The 27666-nt window shown below is 38.6% G+C and overlaps 2 protein-coding genes across 3 annotated transcripts in view; one reads left to right on the top strand and one right to left on the bottom strand.

The window, feature by feature from the left end:
- Positions 1–27666, top strand: part of LOC109621350 (lachesin) — a 693807-nt gene that overhangs the window by 633914 nt on the left and 32227 nt on the right. For both annotated transcript variants that reach the window (XM_062849468.1, XM_062849469.1), the window contains 3 exons: positions 876–1040; positions 1233–1292; positions 2390–2461. In XM_062849468.1, the coding sequence (XP_062705452.1) occupies positions 876–1040; positions 1233–1292; positions 2390–2461 (297 nt within the window). The remainder of the gene's footprint in view (positions 1–875; positions 1041–1232; positions 1293–2389; positions 2462–27666) is intronic.
- LOC109622339 (serine protease snake) lies at positions 24918–26292 on the bottom strand. Its single transcript, XM_020076597.3, has 4 exons — positions 26134–26292; positions 26039–26062; positions 25456–25971; positions 24918–25391 (listed from the first exon to the last, which is right to left on the bottom strand). The coding sequence occupies exons 1-4, from the start codon at positions 26204–26206 to the stop codon at positions 24985–24987; spliced, it is 1020 nt and encodes a 339-aa protein (XP_019932156.3). The 5' UTR covers positions 26207–26292; the 3' UTR covers positions 24918–24984.

The following is a 27666-nucleotide window of genomic DNA, read 5'->3' as shown; positions in this document are numbered from 1 at the left end:
TTTTATGTTTTCCTGGCATCCCTGGTTATTTCAATGTTCGAGGAAAGAGCAGCACGTCCAGGCTACTAAGCTTCATTTGCAGTTACACTGATTGGGAAGGATGTTTCCATCCTGTAAACAATGTTGTGATAATTTTAGGGGAATTAGGTAGGCCACAGGCACAGATTTCGGCCTGGACGAATGCGTTGCTCAGTTGCATTTGTGCTCTTACACATAAAACTGCATTGTCAGAGGTGTCGCCTGAGGGCATTAAGCATACTGTATCGATCAAAACAACATTAATTATTCTGTTATTGGGTAAGCTTAACGAAAACTCTTTGAAGTATTCCAATAGATAAATCAATGTCCCATTTGAAATCAATAACAATTTAAAGTTTACACTACTGATTGTAATGCATATCCACAATACAACCACCACAAAATGACTCACATACAGCCCCCCGGCAGACTTTTGGCATCAATCCAATAAAGGCAATCATGTTCTGCAATTAATAGCCCTGCCCCGGTTGAAGAATCACTCCCATCGCTCTCTACAGGGACAGTAATTGACGGCCTTGTTTTAACCTCCGCCTCTGTTCCTCTTCTCCACTCGTCTCACTGTCATCTGGTTCGGCGATCCGTTCCGAAAGGAAACCAGACAGGTAATTTACAGTAAATCAATTTCCTACATCCCAGCACCGCAACCGTAATTGGCTTGTTTTGCTCTAGATTTATTGGACCGGAAAAGACACCCACACTACATCCCGCTCGTATTGCTCACTCTGTTCTAAACATGCCCAACTGGATGTAATTATTTTACACGATCTATGTATCGCTGACAGGCCTTTACAAAATAAATACTGACTTGTTTCAATTTCTCTTTTTTTGTCGAACAGATACATCCCGGACGGGCGATAAGTTTGAAACGTTGTCGCGGAACACCGGCTACACCAAATATATGCAGCTGAAAATTAGGACCGTGGGTCCGTCGGATTTCGGCTCCTACCGGTGTGTAGCGAAAAATTCCTTGGGCGAAACAGATGGGTTGATCAAGCTGGATGGTAAGTATGGTGAGCGGTCACTGGTCAGCGTATATGAGTTTGAGTTAACGATAAGCCATATTATCTGAGACAAATATGATTATATTTCGACCCGTTATCATTCCTCACAATACTATTTCACATTTTAGCACACCATTCTTACTCTGTTCTAATATGAAATCTCTTTTATTTTTCCATTTCACATCACTGCAGAGATACCGGCGCCTACGACAATATTGACAACCGAATCGCTCTATAACAATCGATCGAAAGGTAATTTAAATGTAAATTTTAAAATAAATTTCCCTGGTAGCCCCCACAAATCCCGCCCTAGATATTTCCCCATCTTTTTTCCGTTCATCTGGCAAAATTGACTGCGATGCGGTGTGGATCCTTCCCTGTGCACATATATTCACATCTCTACTATCAGAAGAGGTGCTTTAGCGTGGTATGGTTTCTCTAAGCCGGAGCCTCATTTCTCATTTTAACGTCTTGCTCGACTGCTTCCTTACCTTCAATTTTCTGGCGCGTGGTTGAATTGAACCAACCTCGTCTCACTGTTTCAAGGTGAACGAGAAGTCCCCCAGCAGCTGGAAAATTCGATATTTATTGGAGAACAATCCGACTTCCAGCTGTAAAATATTGATTTGTCTGGAAAAAGAACGATTCTTGATGTTGTTTGTTTGCATTTTTTTCAGTTTCTGTTTAACAATCAACGACTGGTTTCCAGGATTCGAAATGAATGTAATTAATCGCAAGGTTTTTTCTCCGAACTGTGGGATTATTGCCCGAGCAGTTCGATACCCCCAACCTCCTGGCTTACTCACCTTTTTCAATACTCGTCTCACCGTCATCATCGTCCTCCCTCAAGAAAAACAAACAAAAGGCTTCTTCCTTCCGGGAAAGTTTTCCTATTTAACGACTTCCACCGCCACCGCCGTCACCATTCCACTCGGATCACCCGAACTTCTCGCCAGGACTTGAGGTTGGGACAAGTGAAGTGTCGATGACAATCAATATTAGCTTTTCCAGACCAATAGTCGATAGCTGATAGCGCTTAAATACCATCCCTTTGCCCAAACCGCCAAAGCCGACCACAAAACTCGATCGAAATCTAATGAACCCCTCTGTCCCAATCCCATCACCTATGTCTCTAAGCTTCATTATCCCTTTCTGGGTTGTGGGTGGGACTCCGTAGGATACAGAAAAGACACATTATTTGGTAGCAATTCATTTATCATTGTTCTGGGTGCTGTTTCTTCCTCTATCCTTCTCAATTTCTCAATGAACTGAACCACAACTGAATGGATTGGCGATACCGGTGCGGTGTGACACGCTGATGATGTCGGTGGTGACGATAACGATTACAGGTCGGAAAGCAAACAAAAAGCTGGATCCACTAATGGTTGGAGACTACGGTGTCGAGGAGTGGAAGGAGAATGGTGAGTACTTTGGGCTAAACATTACATGTTTTAAATTGAGTACTATATGCGGTGGAGAGCGAAAAAAAATATTTTCAGAAAATTAGCGTAAATTTAAATAGTGTAAAGATAAGCTCATACGATATCTAAAATTTTAACTTGTGGGCGTCCCCAAAGGAAACCTTTTCACGAAACGAATCATTTTGAGTGATCGAGGTTAACCTTAAGTATTGAGAAAAAGATAATTTTCAAACACAATGTAAGTAGATCAATTAATCAATTGACCTGTATAAGATAAGTTGAATAAAAAAACTTTTCATTATGCTTTGACTTTTATGCAACTTTTTGAAACTTTGCGAGATATCTCATTATAAAAACCCAGATTAATCCACCTAGTGGTGATAGTGCCTTTCTCGTCGAATATGTACTCATGATTTTTCAGTCGCCGCAAAAAATCTTGACTTAAAGTCAGTGATCAGCTCTTAATCTCTGTGCTTTGATAATGAACGGGAAGGAGGAATTTCTCATAACAGCGGTCTGGGACTGTACCACCTACGAATTTTTTGATCCTGAGAATACTTTATTTAGAAAAGCAAGAATTTGATCAAAGTCATCATCGAATTGGGAAACTTATTGATGGCACTTATTCCGACGTTATGTTCAACTTATAGTCCTCTCAGATGACTGCTTGACCACCTTCACTGGAGGCCGATCCATACCAAGATGACTATTACAAGCTAGGATAAAACTTTTTTCACAGATCACTTTGAGCTCTTCGAAAAAAGTTTTTTCTGCACACTTTAGGCCGTATTTAATTACCATTGGTTACAAGATTCATGTAAAATTTGTAATGTAGCCAATACTAAATCCCATCCAAATTTCAACCACATTACAGAGTTCGCCCTCCAGCCGCATTAAAATTTTGCGCAGTAATTTTAGACGCAAAATTAAAAAAAACCTTGTTCAGGGGTGATGCGCTTAAGTTTTAATTTTTCCATACAATGTTGACCCATCCTACTGTATATTTACACCTCAGGAATCTAAAATGGTGTGATTTGATGAGATAGTTTTAGTTTTATAAAGTTGTTGGTTTTCTTACACATATCTATTGCTTGCATTGATTTTGTTCACTTTCGTAATTTAGCTAAAGCACTCAACGCTGCTTCTGCAACAACACAGGTAGCGTCTTATGTAGTCTGAGCCTTTTTTCTTGCTGACCGTTCATTAGGTTATCTAAATGTCACGATTTGATGTGTCCCATGTATGAGTTTGGTATTCTTAATATTTAGCCACTTTTGAGGGGACACCCGGAAACGATTCCGGAACAATACCAGTAGTATCAAATGTGATGAGAACTTATCTTAATGCTTACTGTTCATCGGGTCACCCGGAACTAGTAACACTACCGATAGTAACTTATGTGGAATCTGTCTATTTTCTTAGTATCCGTGCATCAGGTTACTGACAAAAAAGCGGTTTGATGTACCGCAAGCATGTGTTTGGTTCACTTTTGTATTTGTCCACTTCCGGTGGGACACCCTAAACCGTTCATCAGGTTATCGAAAAAGCCGCGGTTTGATGTGTCACATGCAGGCTTGACAGAAACTCACTCGCGAGAAAATGAGGAAGCGATTTTGGCGTTTTTCTGAGGAGTTAAAATAAAACTCAGAAATCACAACGCAAATCCTCAACAGCACCGAGCGCGAGCTTGCCGCACAGCGAGGAGTTCGTCCAACACTCATAATTGCTTGTTGTGTTTCTCACGTCCACTCACACTCAAAAAGCTCTCGCGAGTTCCACTCCCATACAAAGAAAGACTCTCGAGGCGAAAATCGCACTCAAAAACCCGAAATAATCATCGGCTCTTTTTTTGTTCCCCTCTTCCTCGCTCAGTTTTTATTACCTCTCTGTTTGGGGTTCGTTCGCTCCCTCGCGACGAGGCAAAAGCAAAACACCGCTCTAGAGCATGTTGCAAAACTCTTTTGATTTCGAGGAGGATTATCAAGCCTGGTCACATGCATGGGGTTCGTTTCCCTTCTACATTTGACCACTTCCGGAAGGCCACCCGGAACCGATTCCAGGATACTACTAGTTTTCCCTAATATGATCTGAGATTTTTTTCTTGTTAACTGTTCATCAGGATACCTTAAAGCCATTTGATGTGTCGCGAATATTGGTTCAGTTCTTTTTTACATTCGGCCACTTTCGGCGAGACACTCGTAACCGGTTCCACAACACTACCAGTTGTCCCAAATAAGGTCTGCAACTATTTATTGCCAACTGTTATCGGATTACCTAAACAGCCGCAAACATGGTTTTGGTTCTCTATTATATTTGGACACTTCCGGCGGGACATCCGGAACTTTTCCGGTTCAGATAAGGTATGAGACTATTTTCTTGCTGATTTCATTAGCCTATCAAAACAGCAACGCTTTGATGCATGGCTTTGGTTCAATTTTATATTTTGCGGCAAAATTTTTGCAGAGTGACAACCGAAGCAGGCTCCGGCACTATCAGCAGTCCCTAATGTGGTCTTAGCCTACTTCCTTGATAACCGGTCATTAGGTTATTCGAAAAGCCGTGAATTGATGTGTCGCATGCATGAGTTTGGTCACTATTATATTGGGCCACATCTAGCGGGACATCTGGAACCGTTTCCGGAACGCTAGCGGTTCAGATATGGTCTAAGATTATTTACTTGCCAGCCATTCATTAGGTTATCATAAACGCCGCGTTTTGATGTATCGCATGCATGGGTTAGGTTCACTATTATATTTAGCCACATCCAGCGGGACATCTGGAACCGGTTCCGGAACAACACCGGTTCAGATATGGTCTGAGGCTATTTTCTTGTTAACCATTCATTAGGTTATCAAAAAAGCCGCCCTTTGATGTATCGCGTGCATGGGTTTGGTTCACTATTATATTTGGCCACATCCGGCGGGACACCCGGAACCGGTTCCGGAACACTACTGGTTCAGATATAGTCTGGGACTATTTCTTGCTAATCTTTCATCAGGTTATCAAAAAAGCCGCGCTTTGATGTGTCGCATGCATGGGTTTGACTCATTATTATATTTGGCTACATCCGGCGGGACACCCGTAACCGGTTCCGGAACACTACCGGTTCAGATATAGTCTAAGACTATTTTCTTGCTAACCATTCATCAAGTTATCGAAATTGTCGCAGTTTGATGTGCAGCATGTATGGGTTTGTTGCATTTTCATGTCTGGCCACTTCCAGGGGTACCGATCCGGAACACCTATATGGCCATAACTCCGGAACGGTTGGACGGATCCGAACCATTTTCAATAGGATACAATGTAACCAGATTCCGCGTCGAATAAACCGTCGGTCATTAAAATCGGTTGATGTTTCTTATCTAAAAGTTAGGTGACTTTTTTGTACACACACACACACACACACACACACACACACACACACACACACACACACACACACACACACACACACACACACACACACACACACACACGCACACACATCCATACACACACACAGACATCATCTCAACTCTTCGAGCTGAGTCGATTGGTATATAAGACTTGCCCCTCCGGGGGCTCTATCTTAATATCGTTTTTGAAGTGAACATATAGCCTTTCGGTACACCTTGGTGTACGAAAAAGGCGAAAATGGTCATTTTCTCATTGGAAAACTAAAAAATCACGTAGAAATAATAATAATATGGCAACACTGTTTTTAGAGAAAAGATGCATAATAACATACTAAACTAGTGCTCAGAACATCAGAAGCCATGAAAATCTCATTCATGAAAGATATGAAGGAAAACCCAGGTTTGAAGGGGTTGTTTATGCTAAATTTATTATATATCGCTTATTCCCAAAGATAGAGCATAAGTGTTTTCAGCAACATTTTCCTGCATGATGTTATCTACAACTTTACTGAAGACACCATTTAGTTATCGTGGCTCATGTAGAAAATATATTTTTTATCTAACTTTGAGTAAACATATCAAAAAACAAAACTTTTCAAAAGTTGCTCCTTAAAATATGTCACAATTTTGCAGAACATCACTTTATATTATTTTCACATTTACACACTCAAAATGCCAACGATTGTGTTTTTTGCTGTGCTGTGCTGCTATTTTTGAAATACACCTCAAACCTTTGGGGACTCTTTCAGTATTTATCAAACATTTTTGGAATGTTCCTCTAAAAATTCTTCCTAGTATCCCTTCAGAATGCGAAAAAATCAAGGAATTCCTCCAGAGACTCTTTCAGGAATCCCTCCGGGAAATTTTCTTAGGACCTTCTCAAAAAAATACTGAAAGGATTGATCTTCAAACTGGTCCACGGGTTTCCTCAGAAAATACTCCTGGAATTCCTTAAAGGGTGCAATTCCAATATAAATCTTTTCAAACACTTGATTTCAGAAATTTCTCTAAGGTTTTACTTTCGGAATTCAATTTTTTTTTTCCAGAAACATTTTCAGAATGTATTGCTAAAATTTATACAGAGGTTTATTCAGATTTTACTTAATTTATTTTGAGATTTTCTCGAGCATTTATTTGAAAATTTCTCTTGAAACCTCTCGAAAGATTCTTTTGAAAGTTTCACCAGGAGTTCTCCAATAGTTCGTCAAAGTATTCCTCCAGGCATTGCTTTGGATTTATTCAAACCTTCCTTCATGAACTTTTTCATAATCCTAAGTAAAAAAGTAAAAAAAGGATCTCTGAACAATTCCTGCAAATTTACTGCAGCATTTCTCAAGGATTTTTTCAAGATTTTTCTCTTTGAATAACTGTAAATAGTTCTTTAGTTCTTCCATTATTACAAAGGTTTCTTTATTTTTTTATTTCTTTAGTGGTTCTAGGGTGCTCGCGGGTACGAATAGAATTCCTTCAGTTTTTTTTTTGTTTCTGCAAGATTTCCTTCAAAAATTTCTCCAGGATCAATCACTTCAGAAATAGTATAAGTTTTTTCTCTGAGAATACTTTCAGAGGTTTTTCCAAAGATTCCCTCATAAAATCCTCCACAGATCCCTTGGATTTTTAAAGGAATTTCTTCAAGAGTTCCAGCAGTACCTTTGCCTGTGGCTTGGGCAGACATTGTTTTAATAGATTCCTTCTGAAATTTTTCTACGGATTTTTTCCAGAAACCCCTCCAGAAATTTCTAAAGCATGTTAACCTTTAAATTATTTGCAGAGTTACGCCAGAAGTCTCTCATGATTTTTTTTCTGAGAATTAAGGCGGAATCTTAAAGTGTTTCCTTGAACGTTTTATAATTGCTTCAGGAATTTTTGTCTAAAAATTCCTTCAGAGAATTTTTAAGAACATCTTCTAGGTCCTTCAGGGATTCCTTAAAGGATTCTTCACTAATTCTTTGGAAGAACTTCTGAAACATCGCAGGAGTAATATCCGAATAAAGTCTGCAGGGATCTCTTAAGGACAGACTTGTTAGAATCCCAACATGGCCGCCATAATGTCCGACTTTGGCACCTACTCACGATTTTGAGCGCACAAATCTCTTCGTAAACAAAACCAGCGCATCTAAGCTTCTCATTTTAAGCTTATTACAAGTGAGCTAGAACAGAATAATAAAATGCACTGTTGTTTGAAGCCTGCTTCTTGAAATTTGTGCGTCTGAAGTTCTGATGCACTGTTGAAGCGGGATTTCAAGAAGTTTGTCCTTAAGACATTAAGAATTTTTGCAGGAATGATTGAAGGATATTCTCAAAAAAATCCCTATAGAATTCTTAAAAAAGAAAAAATTTCTGAAGAACTCCATGAAAAACTTTTGAAGAAATCCCTTGCTAAAATTCCTGAGAAATCCCCAAAATTCTACAGGACTCTGTGGAGATGGAAATATCTGGGACGATTTTCGGCTTGGCAGTCGCAATTGCAATCAACCGATCAGATATTCTCCTTCATCCGACGTTTCGATGTTTATTACATCTTCTTTATTACAATTGCAATTGCGACTACCAAGCCGAAAATCGTCCCAAGTTACCAGATCACTTTGTCGATAGCTACCTCCATATAGAAATATCTCTTCAATGTTATTTCAGGAAGAATCCCACCATAAGTTTTCTGATGAAAAATATCAGTAGAAACCCTATGGGTAACTTAGGAAATGTTTTTCAATAAACCTCTCTAGGAGTAAGGAATGCAATCTCAGGGAAATTTTCAAAGAAATCTCAAGAAGCATTTGTAAATAACTTTTTGGAGAAAGCCTGGGAGAAACTTCTCGAGAAACTCTTGGTGTAACTACTAAAAAATATTGGGGATTTTATAAGAAAATTCCCGGAGAATTTGTGATAAATTGTCTTGTAATAAAATCCTTGGGGAAGTTTTTGAAAATATTGCTAGAGAAACCATTGCAGCGGACGGATTTCTGAAGGAAAATCTGGAGAAACACAAAGATGAGCGTCTTCCAAGATCCCTAGAAAAAAATCTTGAGCTATTACAGGGTGCGGCAGGAAAAAATGCGAAAAGTTCAAGGCACTATTACACGCTAAATATGGGATATATATGACTATTTTTCCATGACAGTGTATCAGTCAATGTCTATATTCTAGCACTGAAAAATAAAAATGAACACATTTGATGTTTAACATGTGATAATGTAGGCCTAATAAGCGGATATCAATAAACTGCGCGCCCAAAGGTCATTAAACAAAATGACTATAACAGTAACAAAATTAGCTCAAATTCGATGAACAACCAGACCACACTGATCCAGAGCCATGTAGTTTCACATAGCAGATGAAATAAGTACATATATTTGATGATATTGTAGAGAAAATCAAAAAAAATGTTTTATCAGATGCGAAATTTAGCGACCTGTGCAATTTTTTGCGGTTTGAAAATTCTGGTTGTCTTCATCTTCAGGCGCCGCCTTGTAACGGTTAGTGACCAAAATGGGAAATTTTTTAATTTACTTTTCAGATAAATAGCTATTATAGATCATGGAACGTTGAAACATAGATTGGTTTATGTCAAATGGACGAAAATGAGGTTTGAAGTTGAAAAACACTTTCGCATTTTTTCCTGCCGCATACTGTACTTAAGGAATTCCCGTAGAAAATCTGAGGAAATATTTTTAAATAATTTTCTCTAAGAATCCGTGAGGTGAGATAATTGAAGATACAGAAGTTTTTGGATAAATCCCAGAAGAAATTCCTGGAACCATTCATGCAGAAATTTTCAAAGGAATCTCTAGAGCAATTGCTAAAGAAATTTCTGGTGGACTTCCTGAAGAAATACCTGAAAGAATTTCTGAAGGAACCTTTGGAAAATTGTCTGAAGAAACAAATGGAAGAATTTATGAGAGAATTTTTGAAAGAATTTCTAACAGAATTCCTGTAAAAAATTCTAAAGGATTCCCTAGAGAAATTTCGTATGAAAGTTTTTAAAGGAATGCCTAGAAGAATCTTTAAAGTAACTCGTGGGTAGATCATAAGATCGAATTCCAGGAGTAATTTCTGAAGAAATCTATGGATTAATTTATGAAGATATCATGGAAGAATCTCATTAGGATTTTTTGAAGCCATCTCTATTTAAAAAAGAATCCTTGGAAGAATTTATAAAAGAATCCTTGCGAGAAATTCTGAAGGAGTCTGTGGAAGATTTTCTAAGGAAATCCTTAGAGAAGTTTCTGGAGGAACCTTTGAATCGCTGAAAGCATTCTGGAAGAATTATAGTACGGATTCCTGAAAAATCTATGTAGGTAGTTATAAAGAAACCCATGCATCTTTAGATAAATAACACTAGTTTACAGCATTTTTGAACTCGGTAAGCTGATCATCATTTTTGGTGTAGAATCATGCCCTGAGTTCGAAAACGTGAAGGAAAAAAATTACAGTAGAGCGGAAAATTTTTCGACTTTCCATACAAGGTTGATGATTCGAAATCGATTTCTAATCTATTTTTAAGCAAAGTCGCTCACTTCACACATCTCATTCTTCGTAATCAATACTCCGATTGAGCTGAATTTTTAACTGTAACTCGCCTACATATGATATGTGAAATAAACGTTGAGAAAGAATTTTTACATTGTTTATTTCTTATTAAAAAAATACATTTCTTCATATATTTTCGGAAATTTTGCTAAAATGTAAGGAAATCGTCCCAAAAACTCGCCAATATCTTGAATTTCATCAATCTGACGCAAAACCTACGTTCAGATGATCGAATGGTATTGTAATCAGCTTTTAATTAATGGAAAAAGATTTTAAATTTGATGAAAAAACGCAAGATATTTGAATTTTAGTAAATCCCATATTTAAAAAAAATGTAAAACTCGATATTGAGCTAAAACTCAAAAACTGCTCTACTTTAAATTTTTTTGAAGCGCGGTTTCGAAATCAGCGCTAAATTGTACTTCAAAAATTTTGGTCGTTGACAGAAGTTCACGACTTTCGTTTTATTCTGTAAACTAGTGTAATTGGATACATTTCTGAAGGATCCTCTAACGAAAACTCCGAAGGTTATCCTATACAAAGTTCAGACGCAATTCATGGAAGATTTTTATTTTTTTTGTGTTTTTTATAGAGGCTTTAAATTTCAAATTCATTCGCCTCTTTCATGGAAGATGTTCTAAAAAACTTTCAAGCGAATTCCGTAAAATTTCCCCAAAAGGAATTCAAGGAGCAATCCAAAGATTTTTTTTCGGAAAAGTTACTAAATTGATTGCTGGGGAAATCTCTGAGAAGTTTTGGAAAACCCCAGCAATCAATTAAGAGGAAACAAACCATCATCGTTTTTCGAAAACTCAAAGGCAGTTTTCTCGCTCAAAATCCAACCGATTGTCATGAAAATTTATCACTGCACTCTCTTCACCATCTGGATGATCTTTTTCAATTACAGATTTGTAATTTTGGGCAAAAAAACTGCTTTTGCATAGTTGATGATTGAATGATGGTTTCTTGAGCCTTAAGTAGCTTTTCTGAATTTTTTTTTTTGGGTTGCTCCTTAATTGTTTGTCTGGGTAAGAACTCCCGAAGGATTTTTCAGAGATATCTCCGAAGGCATTCAGGATTTTTTTTATGAATTTCAGAAAAAAATCCTATCCATGCATAGTCTTCCAATATATGCTTCGCCAATTCGCCCAGAAACTTTTGAAACGTTTCGGCGGAATAACGAGTAAAACATCTGAACTTACTACTGTAAGAAACTTAAGCAATCCATGAAGAAAATTTCAGAATATTTTTTGATAGATTTTTTAAAAAGTCTGTTGAGGAATTTCATGAGGAATTTGTGGAGTAATCGTTGAAAAATTAAAAAAAATCCCAGGAATATTTCTTTCATTTGGAGAAATTTTTGAAGGACCTCAGTAAATTTGTCCAAGGATTCGTTCAATAAATATTCTAAGGATTCCTTCCAAATTCTGAAACCAGACATTTACTGAAAGAAATGTGTGCCAGGGTTCTTTCCAATGCTCCTTTAGAATTCGGAATTTTTAGGTGGATTTCCATGGGTTTCTTTCTGAAACTCTGATAGTGCTCACTTTAGATTTTTGTTTAAAGGTTCTTTTAGAAAATCCTTCGGAAATGTATCCAGGAATTCTTTCAAATTTTTCTACATGGATTCTTTCAGAAATTCTTTCAAAAAATGGTTTTATAAATTCTTTCAGTGTTTTTTTTTTCAGAAAATTTTCAAGAGATCCCTTCAGATATTTGTAAAGATGTCCGTTAAAGATTTATTGATGAATCGATTAAGGGTACCGTTGAAAATTCACACAGGAATGTATCCAGGATTCTGTTCAGGGATTCATCCACAAAATCCTGCAAAATTCCTCACGAGAATGATGATTAACCTGGGCTTGTTAGGGGAATATCTGTAAATAAAAAGAAAATCGCGTTAAGTACTGTTCCTTTGAATTCCACTAAGAATTTGCATCCTTTGACAGATACGTATTTCGACCTCAACTGTAAGGTCGTCTTCAGTGTCTTGTACTTGACTCGACTCCAGTCCTGACCTGACTGAGTCGAGTCAAGTACAAGACACTAAAGACGACCTTACAGTTGAGGTCGAAATACGTATCTGTCAAAGGATGCAAATTCTTAGTGGAATTCAAAGGAACAGTACTTAACGCGATTCTCTTTTTATTTTTCCTCACGAGATTCTTGCACTATAATTTTCAACGATTCCGACAAGAAATCCTCTAGAGATTTCTGCTGCAGAGATTTTCAGATATTCATCCATGTAGTTCCGAAAAAAACCTCCAGCATTTTTCCGAAGTATAACTATGATATTTTTTAATGGATTCTTAAAAAAATCATTCAAAAATATTTCATAGAAATTTCTACAGGGTTTTCTTTAAAAACATCTCAAGAGTTTTTCTGGGGATCTTTACAAAAGCTTATCTATGCTTTTCATCAGGTATTTCAACAGAAATTCCTTCAAAAATACGTTCACTGATTGCTCCAGGCATACTTCTACAAAATCCTAAAAAAAATATTCGAGGATTTCTTAGGGAATTTTCTCAAAATCCTCAACATCCCTCCAAGGGTTTCCCAAGGAGTTCCTCCAGGTATTTCTCCAAAAAGTCCTTCGGAAATTCCTCCTGGGATATCCCTATCCCTAGGATTCCTTCAGATATTCTTCTAGAGTTTCATTCAAGAGTACTTTTTGAGAATTATACAGGAAATCTTCATAAATTCCTTAAGGGAATTCTATCAGAAATTCCTGGTGAGATTGCTCGTAAAATTCTTTCAAGGATTCCTTCAAAAATATTTTAGAGACGTTTTTCAAATTTCAGGAATTTCCTCAGGAATATCAGCAAGGGAATTTTTCAAAGTTCTTCCATGGAGTTATCATAAATTTCTCTAAAATTTTCTCTTAAAATCCAACAATGATTCCTTCGGAAATTCTTGCAAGGGTTCCTCAAAAATTCCTTGAAAGAAACCGTAATTTCTACAAGATAAGAGATTCTTGCAGGACTTATTTGGAATATTCATCCAGGGATTTTTTAAGAAGTTCACGAAAAATACTGGAACTGTTCTTGAAAGAGCTCCTAAAGGAATTTTTAAAGAAATCCCTGGAGAATTGTCTGAAGGAATCCCATCAAAGAAGTCCTGGTGATACCTTTGCATGTACCTAGAAGATATTCTTGAAAAATTTTCTGGACAAAATCCTGAAGCAATTTCTGATGTTATCTTTGGAGGATTTCCTGGATGAATGTCTAAGAGAATACCTGAAAAAAATTGAAGATTCCCCCTTAGAAAAAAAAAACATGAGAAACTTCTAAAGGAACTAATTTCAACGAGAATGAAAAAGAAACTTCAGGAAAATTGCTTGAACAATTTTTGGAGGGATTCCTGAAGAAATCCGTATAGGAATTCCTGAAGAAATCTCTTAAAAAAATATTTGCACAAACTGAAGTTGCAGGTAAAGATACTGGGGCAATTATTCATGAAATCCCTCAATGAATTTTTGAGGATGGCCTGGAGGATTTTCATAATGAATCCTTGGGGGAACTGTAGAAGATACCTCTGAAAAAAAAAATCTTTTACAATTTTTTGAATGAAGTAGTATACAAAAATACTGAAAAAATATCGTTAAAGATAGTCTGCAGCAACAGAAAAAAATTCTGGAGGAATTCTTTAGATATTCTTCAGAAAAAAATCCTAAAGAATTTCTTTAGATGAAATTTCCGAAAAAATGAGTTTTGAAGGAATTTTTGAGAGAATAACTGTAAGAATTAAAGAACCCTCTGCAGGTAACTTCAGACATATTTCTTGAAAAATTATTTAATAAATGTGAAAGAACAGATTCTTTAGTTATTTCTGCAGGAGTTGCTGAGATTTTTCTATTTCTAAAAGAATCCCAGAAAAAAAGTTAAAATAAATCTTAAGCAATCCCATTTGGAATAACTGGAGGAACTTATGGAGAAACTAATGGAGAAACTTCCACAATGATCTCTTGAGAGCTTTCAAGAGGAATATTCAAAATAAATACCTGAGAGAATCCCTTAATATATTGAATATGAAGGAATCAACCAGGAGGAATCTCTGAAAGAATCTTTTAATATCTGTGAAAAGATTGCTTATTTCTTCCTTCTTGAGAAATTTTAAGAACAATTCCTGAAGAAATGCCAAAGATAAACTCCTGGATGAATTTCTTCAGGAAATTCTGAAGAAAAACATACCTTAGCAATTCTCGGAAGAATCTTCAGAATTATTTTTGTGGAATTCTTGACATAAATGAATTCCTGCAAGAATTTTCCTTCCACGATAGTTGCATAAAAAAACCGTAAAAATTAATTCATGGAGAGGTTTCTCAAAACAATTCCTAATTTGGCGCAATATTTCCTGAGAGTCGTACCAGAATAGGGGGCGCTCAAATTTGGAAACCTTGAGTAACCAGCTCTGATTTTACCTCACTGACTGCTAACCGTACGGCCACAAACCCTACAAACGGGAGCAATCTAGAAAAATATTTTGGGTAAAGCCCCCAAACGGAATCATTTAATCATTAGAGGAAAACTTGTAAAAACCCTGGATGAAATCGCTGGAGGAATATCGGGAGTAATCCTTCTAAAGCGTTCGGAAGGTCAAAGTCAAAGAAGATTCGCCCTTGCACCAAATGTACCCTGTACAAAACGCTTATAAGACCGGTAGTACTCTATGTACACGAGATATGGGCTATGCTCGAAGACGACCTGTAAGCAAAAGATGCAAAAAAGCACCTTTTAGCTTATTCTTTTTAAGAGCGACTGTTTTGGTTCTATCAGGAACTCATTGCATGCCACTGCATTACTTTAAGCTCCCACACGATTTCAATTGAAGCGTTGAACTTGATTGATTCATGTTTAACCCCTTGTCGAGCCTGCCCCGGATTGATTAAACATTTCACCATTGTGACAAGTTGAAATGGACACTTCCAGTGGTTTTGACCTCTCTTCCGGCTGGCCATGTCGTCACCAGCGCTTGTGACTGTGACTCTTTGAATCAGTCAGGCCAAGAGGGTCACTCGCCTCGCCAATTCCAATCCGCCCCGTTTGTTGATGTGATGAAAGCTTTAGCTCTGTGAACCGTGTCCATGTCCACTTCTCCTGGGCTGCCGGCCGGTGTGTTTGCGGAATGTGTCAATCGTACATCGGGTTAACATATGGCCCACCAGAATAAAAAAAAGCAACAAATCTACACACAAACGCACACATATTCTCCGATGTGACATGTGACCAGATGAAGGGTCGACTGCGGTTTAGGCCCATGATGACATGCAAAACTATTTGTGTCCACGTCCACGCTATGCACAAACACACGCACGCAGCCCAGGATTACCCCCGGAACGAGACCCGGTGGCGATTTAAGCCCAATGATCATCGTCGGAAATCCAGGTTCGCAGCACCAGCCATCGTCCGGTGCTGCTAGATGACATTCACTCGTCGGATGTGAAATGTATCGCCTGATGGTCTCGCTGCCAAGATACATACCTAGGTATGTATGTAGGTGGGTATTTGTTTGCTTGTTAGTTTTATTTCAGCCCCATCATCATGGCTCGGAGCAACGATTTTTGCTCACTTTTCACTTCAATGGTTTGCTGAAAAGTGTCACAGCCATTGGCAGATGAGTGACGACCGCACAACTTGCGCTGAATGGAGGAGATTGCAGTTGCATGGACATTGCTGCACACAAAACGGCATTTGATTGCATGCAATTGCGCTTCAAATGGTGTGATAGCTTTCACAATTTTGCGTTAGTTTTAAGTTTTATATGGGATGTTTCGGCATTCTATGAAGATGGATGTTGAATCATTGGATTAGGATGGTATGGTTTTTTTTCGTTGTTTATGAAGAAGATGTTTTCGGCATTATATAGGTATTTAGGAGTAATTTTGTTGTTGTTCGGGATTCTTGCGACACACCCTGCCCATCGTTTGTTTCCAGCCATCTACTTGATGCTGGGTTCACCGTGGAATGCAGCGAGCCAGGCTTGTTATTTGCTCCCACAATGTGCCTCAAATGAACGTTTTTGCTCTCTTTATCTTTGTGCGTTCCTACCGAAGTCGTTTGTGCGGGAGCGATGCATAAAGAGAGAACGGGAGCGAGACCAAGAGAAACTTCGAGCCCTTGAATCAACACAAAGTGTAACTTTTTTGTGCCTCATTTTTGAGCAACCCGGTAAGTTGGTGGACTATTTTTATGGCGTTGTTCGCAGTATGAGCTCGCCGATCGGGTGGTATGTCATAATTGCACATATAAATACTTGTGCAATTGTTAATAAATGATTTGTTATCACAAACATTTTCATGTTTACTCCCGGCGTACACAAAGTGCCTCATTTTTGAGAAAACGCACTTTTTTGAGCAATCAATCCGCACGTTTTTTGGAGTCACAAGCTACAAGCAGGAAGCTGAAACAAAACGAGAGAAAACGCTCTAGCTTTGAATGCGGGAGCGCGGAGCAGATTTTTTGTTCTCTTGTTTTGCTCTGAGGAGGATTCCATGCTGAGCGAGCTAGAGCTTCATCGTTCGCTACCACACGCCGCTCTCCTGAACAGCGCCAAAGACTACACTCAGGCAAATAAACCTAAGATTATCATAAGGTCTAACTTATGAAATGGCCTTTAAACAATTCATAACGGCTAGAACGATTTTCATAAGGTCGATCTATGACGCAGAATCGACTCACAGTTTGGCTTTTATACACATTTAGCAACACGATATTCTCAAGCGTCGATAGCCGCGTGGGTTGGGCACGAGCTCAGTGATCTCGATGTTCATGGATCGATTCCAGTCTGCATCATTTTGTGATTTTTCTGCTCTTTTCATAAGTTTAACTTATGTAATTAGGTCATAATAAGCATGTTCAATTTTCATAAGGTATTCATATGGCATCCATACTTCACAGTTATGGCTAAATTTCATAAGGTATTTTGATGAATTTCGGTAGTTTACTTCGCTGAGTGTACGTGTAGACGGTTTCAAACATCATTTTGATTCTAGTTACATGGGCGTAGCCAGAGGGGTGCAGGGGGGTGCCCCCCCCCCTGTCCGCCAGATTTTGTTTTAATTCGAAGTAACTCAAAGATTACCAACAATAAAGAGTTTTAGAAAAAAAAATATCTCAGGAAATGAGAGTGTAGAATTAGCATCTAAGTTAAAATACACATTAATAAAAACAAAAACAAAAAAAAAACTCAGGAAATGAACTATTCTGAAAATTAAGTCGAGTCAAGTACAAGACACTGAAGACGACCTTACAGTTGAGGTCGAAATACGTATCTGTCAAAGGATGCAAATTCTTAGTGGAATTCAAAGGAACAGTACTTAACGCGATTTTCTTTTTTTATTTTGAAAATTAAGGTTTTTATCCATAATTATCAAACCTTTTTTACTCGAAAACCAAAAGAAATTTCGCCAAGTATTTCTTATCATAAAATTTTACCAAGCTTGGTAATGTGGTAAGTTTTGTGAGTCCGTCCGAAGATTCCAATAATAATTTGTCCAGAATTTATTTCAGACACGGATTCCTGCATATTCTTTTTTTCTAGATATTCCTACAGAAACTCTTCCAGGAATTTGTTAAGAAAGCTTTCCTGGGATTTTCTAATGAATTCCTCATGGGATGGCTTCCGGAATTCCTAACGGGATTTCTTTAGGAATTCCTCCAGGTTTCCCTCGAAAAATTCCTCCGGGAATTTACCCGTGAATTTCTTTTGTGATCTTTTCAGGAACAACTCCAGGAATTATTTTAAAAATTCCTCCAAGGATTCTTGCTGGAACTTTTTTTAGAAATCCTTTAAAAGTTCCTCTTGGAATTCTTTCAGGAACTCCTCCAGGAATTAATCCAGTACTTTCTCCAGGAAATTTTTAGGGATTCCCTTTGGTATTGCGTCTGGGATTCCTTCTAGGGTTTCTTCAGGAATCCCTCCATGAACTGCTACAGGGATTCCTCCAGGAGTTCGCCAAGAATTTCATCTGTGATTTCTTCAGGAATTCTTCCTGGGATTCCTCCAAGAATTCCTCCAGAGATTCACCCGAAAACTTTCTTCTGTGATTCTTTCAGGAACTCCAGGGAAATTCCTTCCAGGGATTCCCCCAAGAACTCTTTTTATTATTCCTTCAGGAGTTCCTCTTGGAATTCTTTCAGGAACTCCTCCAGGAACTTAATCCAGTATTTTCTCCAGGAAATGTTTGGGGATTCCCTTAGGGATTCCCTTTGGTATTGCGTCCGGGATTCCTTCTGGGGTTTCTTCAGGGATTTCTTCAAGAATGGCTGTTGTGGTAGAAATAAAGTCTCTAGTGAAACTGGCAGCACTGGTATATTATAACAGCGCACAGCTGATCAAGCAGCTGATTGTTGTTTGGAGAGGTGAAAGCAGCGCGAGTAGGAATACCAAAATGTAAGATTATTTTATAATAGGTTTAAGAAAATATGAATAATAAATTGAATTTCAGCATTGGAGCTGCTGCAATGGAAGCTGCTTCCGATAATTGTGTATTCGTCCTAGTGGAAATATCACCCCCCAACAATGGCAACAGAGATTCCTCAAGGAGTTCCTCCACGAACTCTTCTTAGGATTCCTTCAGGATTTCTCCAAGAATTCCATATGTGATTTCTTCAGGAATTCTCCCTGGGATTCCTCCAGGAATTTCTGAAGGGATTCCTCCACGAGTTTCTGCAGGGATTCCTCTACGAATAATTCCATGGATTCCTCTAAAAATTCCTCCAGGGATTCCTACAGAAATGCCTCTAGAGATTCCTCTAGAAGTATTCCTCCAGAAATCCCTCTAGGAATTCTTCTAGAGATTTCTCCAACAGTTTCTCCAGAGATTCCTCCGGGAATCCCTGCAATCATTACTCTAGTATACCTCCAAGGATTCCTCCAAGAATTTCGCCAGAGCATCACTCGGGAATTCCTTCTGTGATTCTTTCGGGAACAACTTGCTTTAAAAATTTCCCCAGAGATCCCGCCTGGAACTCTTCTTAGGATTCCTTCAAGAATTCCTCCTTGTATTCTCTGAGAAACTTCTCCAGGAATTTATTTAATACTTCCTCCACGAACTGTTTAGATTTTCCCCTAGGAATTCCTCTTGAAATTGCATCCGGGATTCCTTCCGGAGGTTCTTTAGGAATTCCTCTAGGAATTCCTCCACGATCTCTTCTAAGGATTCCTTCAGAATTTCTCTAAGAATTCCATCTGTGATTTTTTCGTGAATCACTCCTGGTATTCCCCTACGAATTTGTTAGAAGATTCCTCCAGAAATTTCATCTTGAATTCATCCAGAAATTCTTAGCGGAATTCCTGCAGGGATTTCTCTTAAAAAATCCCCCAGGAATTCCCCCAGATATTCCGCAAGAAATTCCTCTAGGAATTCCTCTAGAGATTTCTCCAAGAGTTTCTCTGGTGTTTCTCTCAGGAATTCCTACAGACATTCCTCTAGGGTATCCTCTAGGCATCCCTCCGAGAATTTCTACAGGAATTCTTTCAGGAGTTCTTCCAAGAAGTCCTCCGGGGATACTTCCTGAGATGTCTCCATGAATTCTTCCAGCGGTTCCTGCAGGTATTGCTTCAGGGACTCCTCCAGGATTTCGTCCAGGAATTTCTCCAGAGTCTCCTCGAGGAATTCCTCCAGTAATAACCCCAGGAATTTCTTCAGGGGTATCTCCAAGAATTTGAAGATTCCTTCTGGAAATCTTCCAGAAATTTATCCAGGAAATCCTTCAGGGCTTTCTGCAAAAATTGTTCCAGGAAACTCTCCAGGAATATCTTCAGGATTCCTTCAGTCATTCCTCCAGGAATTCTTCCATGACTAAGACTAACATAAAATGGAGCCCTTGATTCGAATTTTTGCCACTAGGCGGCGCTTATGAGCATGCAGATTTTATAATAATCACAAGCGCCACCTGGTGAGAGAATTCCGAAACAAGTGTTTCGTTTTATGTAAGTCTATGTCATACTGATCAACTTTGTCGAAGACACCATCTTTCTAAGTTATCAGGATTCTGAGCTAAGTGATTTCTAAAATTTGCATGTTCACTAGCGCCGTCTAGTGGCAGAATTGCGAAGCAAGTGTTCATTTTTATGTAAGTATAAGTATGTCATACTGACCAACTTTGTCGAAGACACCAACTTTCTAGGTTATCAGGATTTTGAGCTATGAGATTCCTAAAATTTGCATGTTCAATAGCTCCACGTAGTGGTAGAATTTCGAAACAAGTGTTCATTTTTATGTAAGTCATGCTGATCAACTTCACCGAAGACACCAACTTTCTAAGTTATAGGGATTCTGAGATATGAGGTTTTGAAAATTTACATGCGCCGCCTAGTGGAGAAATTTCGAACTTTGCAACTCATCATCAGTTAGTTATTGGCGTACCCAACAACTTTCCCGAAGACACTATCCTTCCAAATTATCAGGGTCTTGAGCTGTCACATATCGTAAAGTTTTCTTGACAACCTGATATGGTTCCTGTAGTGCAATTTAGCATCAAACTGTTGATGGTGCCTCTAGCGGCCAAGTACCCTACTAATCATATGAACCAAAGTTCTAAATGGTACAGGGATTCCTTAAAGCATTCCTCCATGAATTCCTCAAGGGATTTTACCAGAGATTCCACCAGGAAATCCTTCCAAGATTCCTTCAGGAAATCCTCCAGATCAGGGCCCTACATTTTCAATTTCAATTGAAATTTTCAAGCGAAGTTTGTAAACAATGGTTTCAATCGTCAATGGGAACAAGGCGCCGTCGTCGTCGCTCAGCCCGACTGTCATCGTCACCGATGAGCCGACGCTGCCGCGTCGTCGCAGATGCCACTTTGTTTCGCATTCACAAGCTCACGCACGCTCGTTCGACATCGAATGAATTTCTCTGTTATAACTCAATTAATGAGTGTAACAACCGGCAAATCTGTGTAATGTTAATGTATGCTATGCATATTTTACTGGAATAGTTTATTACCCATAAAAATATTAAGCAAACATACATTTTAGACAATTTGAAAATTTCAATTGAATCCCAGTCGGTGTGAAAATGAGCCGCCACCCGTCGTTGCGTCGAAGAAAGTGACAAGAAGGGCGGATGAAGCGAAGCGCATGCATGTTGTTTTGAATGTTCCCGTCGTCGGCGTCCGTCCGATGCTGATGGCCGCTCGCCGATGCTCCAGATATTCCTCCAAGGATTATTCCAGGAAATCCTGCTGGAACTACTCAAGGGATTTTTTAAGAAAATTTATTCATGAATTCGTCCCAGAATTCCTCAGGAAATCTTCCAGGGTTTGCTACAGAATCTATCCAAGAATTTCTCCAGGAAAAATTCTCCAGGAATTCCTGCTGGGTCTCATCCAAGAATTGCTCCAGGAATTCCTCCAGGGATTACACCAGAAATTTGTTCAGAAGTTTCTCCAGGCATTCCTTCAGGATTCTCTCTAGAGATTTTTCCAGGAATTGCTTCAGAAATCCGACAGGTGTTCCTTCAGAAGTTTCGCTAAAAATTCCTCCAAGGATTCTTTAGAAATTTCTCTGAGATTTCCTCTAGGAATTCTTCAAGAGATTTTTTCTGAAATTTTCCAGGGATTTCTTCCTAATTTTTTCAGAATTTTCTCCCGGAATTCCTCCCAGAATTCCTCGGTGAGATTTCCCCAGGGATTGCTCTAAGAATTTCTCCGAAAATTTCTCCAGGAAATTCTGCAAGAATTCCTGCTGGGCCTCATCCAAGAATATATTCAGGAATTCCTCCATGTATACTTTCTGTAATTCCTCCAGAAATTCTTGCAGTGATTGCTTATGCAATACCGTATGTTCGGACCCTATTTGAACAATAGTTTTGGACACTATTTTTCGTGTAATAGCGTTTCGCGAGTTTCTTTGCGGATTCTAAATTGATTTCTTCGACCGTATACTTTGCTAAAAGAAAACTCAGTAAACTTTATTTGTGCACTTTACTTAACACGAAACTACATTTTTAGGGGGGACCGATACGTTGACCGTTCAATGCAATGGTATATTTATTACTAAAAGCAAAGCGACAAAACTACACTGGAATGCAAAAAAGGGCCCGTACTAATACTTACGTAATCCTCCGAACAGATTAGAGATATGAGCGGTAGTATATAAAAAACGAGAGATAATATGCTACCCGGAGGGCACTCGGATGGAGTACTCCAAAATCAGTAATCTACGTGAACACCATAAGTGATTTCTTCAGAAATTCCTCTCAGTTTTTTTTTCAAAAAATCTTCCTTCAGAATTTTCAAAAATTGTTCAATATTTTTTTCTCAGGGATGTATTCAAGAATGTTTCCAGGAGAACCTGATGATTTTTTTAATTACTTCAAGAAATTCTAGGGTGATTCCTTCAGCGACTAGAGAGTGTAGAATTAGCCAAAGTGAAAATGCACGTAAATTAAAATTTAAAAGAATCCAGCGTCTATTATTGGAAGGATGCATACAGGAATCAGGAAATTATCTAGGGATTCTTTCAGGAATCCCTCCAGCAGTGTCATCAAAACTTTACTCAGGGATTCCATTAGAAATTCTTACAATAAGCGAGACAATAAGAACTCCAGTGATTCTTCCATGCAACACACATGCCACAAAAGAGCCACCAACGGCACCGCAGGTTCTGGTTGCGTAGAGGTCACTGTGACTTACTTTAAACATATAAGAACTCACATGCTAAAAGCGCTCTTAGACATTTCTCCAGGAAATCCTTCAGGAACTCACTCAGGAGCAGAGATGCCAGATATACAGATAATTCTGTATTATACCGATTTTTGACCTTCTATACAGACATGATACAGAGTACAGAAAAATACAGATTTTTAAAATGTGATAAAGATTTCTCCAGAAAGCATATAATTTGCAATAAATTTAACTAAACTAAAAATAATTTATGAAAATTTGTTCATTTTTTCACATTTATTAGAAAAAATCAATACCAAAAAATAGTACATTTTTTTAGTTTCTATTGAAATCTGGGACTCTCGGTGTCTTCTATACCCTCAAATACGGCGATACAGAAAAATCTGTATTGATACAGATTTTTGATAAAAATAATCTGGCATCTCTGCTCAGGAGAGACTCTTTCAGAATTCTTCCAGAGATTTCTCCCGGAATCTCTCTAGGAAACGCACCAAGAATTTTCCTAGGAATTCCTTTTTAAATTCCTCCTGACATTTCTTTTTACGCCGAGGACCTGGGTTCGAATCCCACTCCCGACAAACTCGCAAAAAAAGTGAGTTCTTCTAAGGGAAGTAAAGCGTGGGTCCCGAGATGAACTAGCCTAGGGCTAAAAATCTCGTAATAACAAAAAAAAAAAACCTTTCTGGAAATTTCAGAATCTTTTCAAAAAATCTATTATTTGAGAGTTCTTTGAAAATACCTGCAGCAAAATCCTTCATGAATTTCTCTAGGCACTTCTTTCAAGAATCCTCACAGGAATAACTCGAGGGTTTCATCCAGTGATAGTTTCAAGGCATTTATGAGAATACTTTCAAAAATTCTTTCAAGGATCCTCCCGGGAAAATGTCAATTGACATTTCTATAGGATTATGCTCTGGGATGAGTATGTGCAGTACAGGTCGGACTCGATTATCCGGAGTCGGGTTCTGATGCTTCTCAAACATTTATGTGAGGAACGGAATGCTCTATAAACCTGAAATTTTTAAAATTTGTTAAACCTACTTTGATTAGTAATCGGTCAAAATTTCAGCTTCTTACAGTATTTCATTTGTGAGATATTATTTTGGGAAGCATCAGAACCCGACTCCGGATAATCGAGTCCGACCTGTATATGAATATGTAAAACAATCTTTAGGGAGTTTTCGACAAGGATGTACTCGAAACAATTCACCTGAAGGTTTATTCTTAGAGGAATAGAGGTCCTGGACATTCCAAGATTGCCAATAAGCATATACAAACTGGATGAATAATTACTGAAAGAACTTCAGTTAGTCATGAAAGGCATTATGTAGACATTTAGAAAAAAAAACAAATCTTTGAACGGGTTTCCATTATGTTATATTGGAAAACACTGTTTAAGGAAATCATAAAGAAAATTCAAGATTAGTCCTCTAATGAGTTGGTAATTCCCAAAAGAGTTCAACTATAATTTCTTACGAAGGTTTTGTGGATATTACCAAAAAAATCTTAGCTCCAGAAGAAACACTGTCCGAGTAATCCTAAAATCCTAAATCTTCCAGAAATTGTCCACTGCTAACAGCACCACGTTGATTTGTGTAGAACAGGCGAGTTTTTTCAACTTATTTTACAAAATACAGAAGCGTGACTGCTGAAGGGTTAATACTGCTTCTAGAATGTTAATTTATTATATTCAATTTCATCGTGTTGCGTTTAGTTATAAAAGCTAGTAGGTACAAATTTGCCAAGGGTGCTTGACCCCCCCCCCCCCCCTCTGATCGAAAAGCTGGCTACGCCCTTGTCTAGTTGTAATCAACTACATATTGCAAGATCAGCTTCGCTTATGCCTTCTGTAAAAAAATGAGCTCGATTTCCTGTTTTTTAGAAACTTTATTTATTATATATTATTATTAATAAAAAAAAACTATAAATATTTGCGACAGAACATTCACTCAACAAAAGGTACAACTAATTATGAATCGGGAAAGTAGATCCGACTACTATCGTATCGCAAAGTGGTTTCCTCACTCTGCTGTTGTCGTCTTTCGAACCACTCATAAGGCCAAACAGTTTCCTCAATCCAGTCCAAGTAGCTTGCCACCTTCGTGTAGACCGAATCGCTCGTTCCAATGCCACAAGCCCCTCCGAACGACGTAACACCCACGATATAGTAAGCGCACGTATTCACGTCCGTTGCCACCTGAATCGGACCACCGGAGTCGCCATTGCAGGTATCCTTTCCATCTTCCTTACTTCCGACGCACATCTGTTCCGGTTTAATACCTTCGGTGAATTTCCTGTAGCCGAAAAACTTGTTGCCACACTTCGTTTCGTTCATTACATTCAGCACGGCCTTCAGTAGTACCGGTGAGTTATAACCTGTTTCGAAATGACCATCAAATTATCACACCGACAACAGCAGTCTCAAACACCACAGACTCACCATGTTCAGTCGCTCCAAAACCGGTTGCCACCACGGCGCTCATATTAAACGGATCGCTTGTCCACAGGCAAGCCGGACGTATCATCGGGTTGAATTCCACCTGCCTAGCCAATTGCACCAATGAAATGTCATAATACGACCGGGTAACAGTATATTTCGGGTGTTTAAAGTAGTTTGAAACATCGAAGTCCTCCTCGTCGTAAGTTGGTTCGCGAAGATCATGTTCTCCCAAGCGAACCACCGTGGGACGTTTACAGTGTGCCGCCGTGAGAATGAACAGCTCGCTGATCAACGATCCGCCGCAGTAGAAGTCCATCTCGTTGGAGGTGGTGTTTTCCTTCGGTCTACCTAGCAATGCTTGATGGGGGAACTCTCCGACAATTACCTCCTCTCCGTTGATGATCAAATCGATGGATGTGGAGCAATTTGTTCGCTTGTAAACGGTCAGCACGGGATCCAAGTTTAGGCTTCCACCAATCGACACCTCGGTGTTCTGCTCGATGTATTGAATGCATTCTTGAAACGAGAAAGATTGGATTGTCCAGGTGAGATCATCGGGTTATAAGAAATATCAGATTCGTACTTAACTCAGCCAATCGTTGCTGTCCTACGCATTGAAGAAAATCAAAATCAGATGAATAAGTTACGCAAACATTGCATCGCTATTTATCTACAAACCCTGAACTGGTCCTATCCGCCATAGACACACCAAGGCACACCACAGCAGCGGAGTCAAACTATTAAAACTCATTGCGATGCAATTGCTCGAAGTATACTAAACACGCGCGGAAAGCTAGTTCTCTATGGTAAGATGTATTGGGGTTAATGAGTGTCTTTCTGTGTAATGGAATGCAAAATTGGAATGGTGTTCCTGCAATGGTTTTGTTGTTTATGAATATAATTGGAAACGAAATGGTTGTTATAGGTGCTTCTTCCCGTAATTTTATATTATTTTTCAATATCTTTAGTCGTTTAGAAATCAAACTGTTTAAAACAAACAGTAAGTACATCTTATGTCATAATGCCTTATGATTGACAAAGTTGAAGAGAAGGCTCAAAGCAAGATCCTACCAAATCTTCTCAATCTGTGTTCAGTTCTCAATCTTTTGAGGATTACTGTGTATCAATTTTCAACCATCGCGCGACAATGACTCAAAAACTAAAACACAGGTTTGTCCCATCTTGAACATAATGTTAGTGTAGAATAATCTGATGTTAAAATACGGTTCATCTTCTTCTTGGCATAACGTCCCAACCGGAACATAGCGTGCTACTAAGCTTAGTATTATATGACCACTTCCACGCATGTCAACTGAAACCTTCCACTGCCAATGACCATGTTGCATATGAATTTCGAGTGACAAGCACGAAAAAACTCTTCTTATTCTTCCTCTTAATGGTTCTACGTCCCCACTGGTCTGTCTCGCTTCAACTTAGTGTTCTTTGAGCACTTCCATAGTTTTTAATTCATGCCTTCCATTGCATGAAGTTGTATATCGTGAGACAAGCACAATGATACACTACGACTTGGGAGTCGAGAAAATTTTCCTGACCGAAACGGGAATCGAACCCGCTTTGGCGATCCAAAGCCTTAACCACTAGGCTAACAGGCGACCCCACGAAAATACTCTATTATATATTCTCAAAGAAGTCAAGGAAATTTCCTTTACGAAAAGTGCTTGGATTGTCCGGGAATCGAACCCGTGACCTTCATCATGGTTATGCAGAATACCTGTGCGCTTACCGCATCGATTATATGGGCCCTAAGCATCATCAGACAATTTGCATGTTATAACTTTGATCACAGGTGTTTATTCTCTTTGCGGTGCTTGGCAAAGCTTTTTAGCCGATTCACAGCTATATTTCAACATCATTGCACACTGGGATCTAGCAAGAAATAAACTCTAGCATTTTTTTTTTGAGTTGGTGTCTTCGGAGACTTCACAGTTCGAAAAAAAACCTGTAAAATTATGATGGATCGAATGTAACAAAAGGACCCCGTCATATATGATGGAGATCGCACAAAAGATCTTGAAATTACATTGCAGATATCTGTTAATCTGTAAATTCTTTATTACACCAACGAACCTAACCTCAAAATGACTGACAATTCTCAGGTCATTTTGACAAATGTAACATTAGCTTGAAAAGGACGGCAACAACATCGATAAAGTAGAATATATTATCTGTCTTTTTCGTGCATGTGTGTGG

The sequence above is a fragment of the Aedes albopictus genome, chromosome 2, assembly GCF_035046485.1.
Source record: "Aedes albopictus strain Foshan chromosome 2, AalbF5, whole genome shotgun sequence".
NCBI lineage: Eukaryota > Metazoa > Arthropoda > Insecta > Diptera > Culicidae > Aedes > Aedes albopictus.
This window is presented reverse-complemented; position numbering and strand designations above follow the sequence as displayed.

Excerpts from the sequence above, each read along its gene's own strand:
- LOC109622339 (XM_020076597.3), bottom strand. The coding sequence starts at position 26,206 with ATGAGTTTTAATAGTTTGACTCCGCTGCTGTGGTGTGCCTTGGTGTGT. Across the intron at positions 25,972-26,038 it reads GCAACGATTGGCTGAGTTAA|AATGCATTCAATACATCGAG; the intron begins GTACGAATCTGA and ends TCTCGTTTCAAG. Across the intron at positions 25,392-25,455 it reads TTTTGGAGCGACTGAACATG|GTTATAACTCACCGGTACTA; the intron begins GTGAGTCTGTGG and ends ATTTCGAAACAG.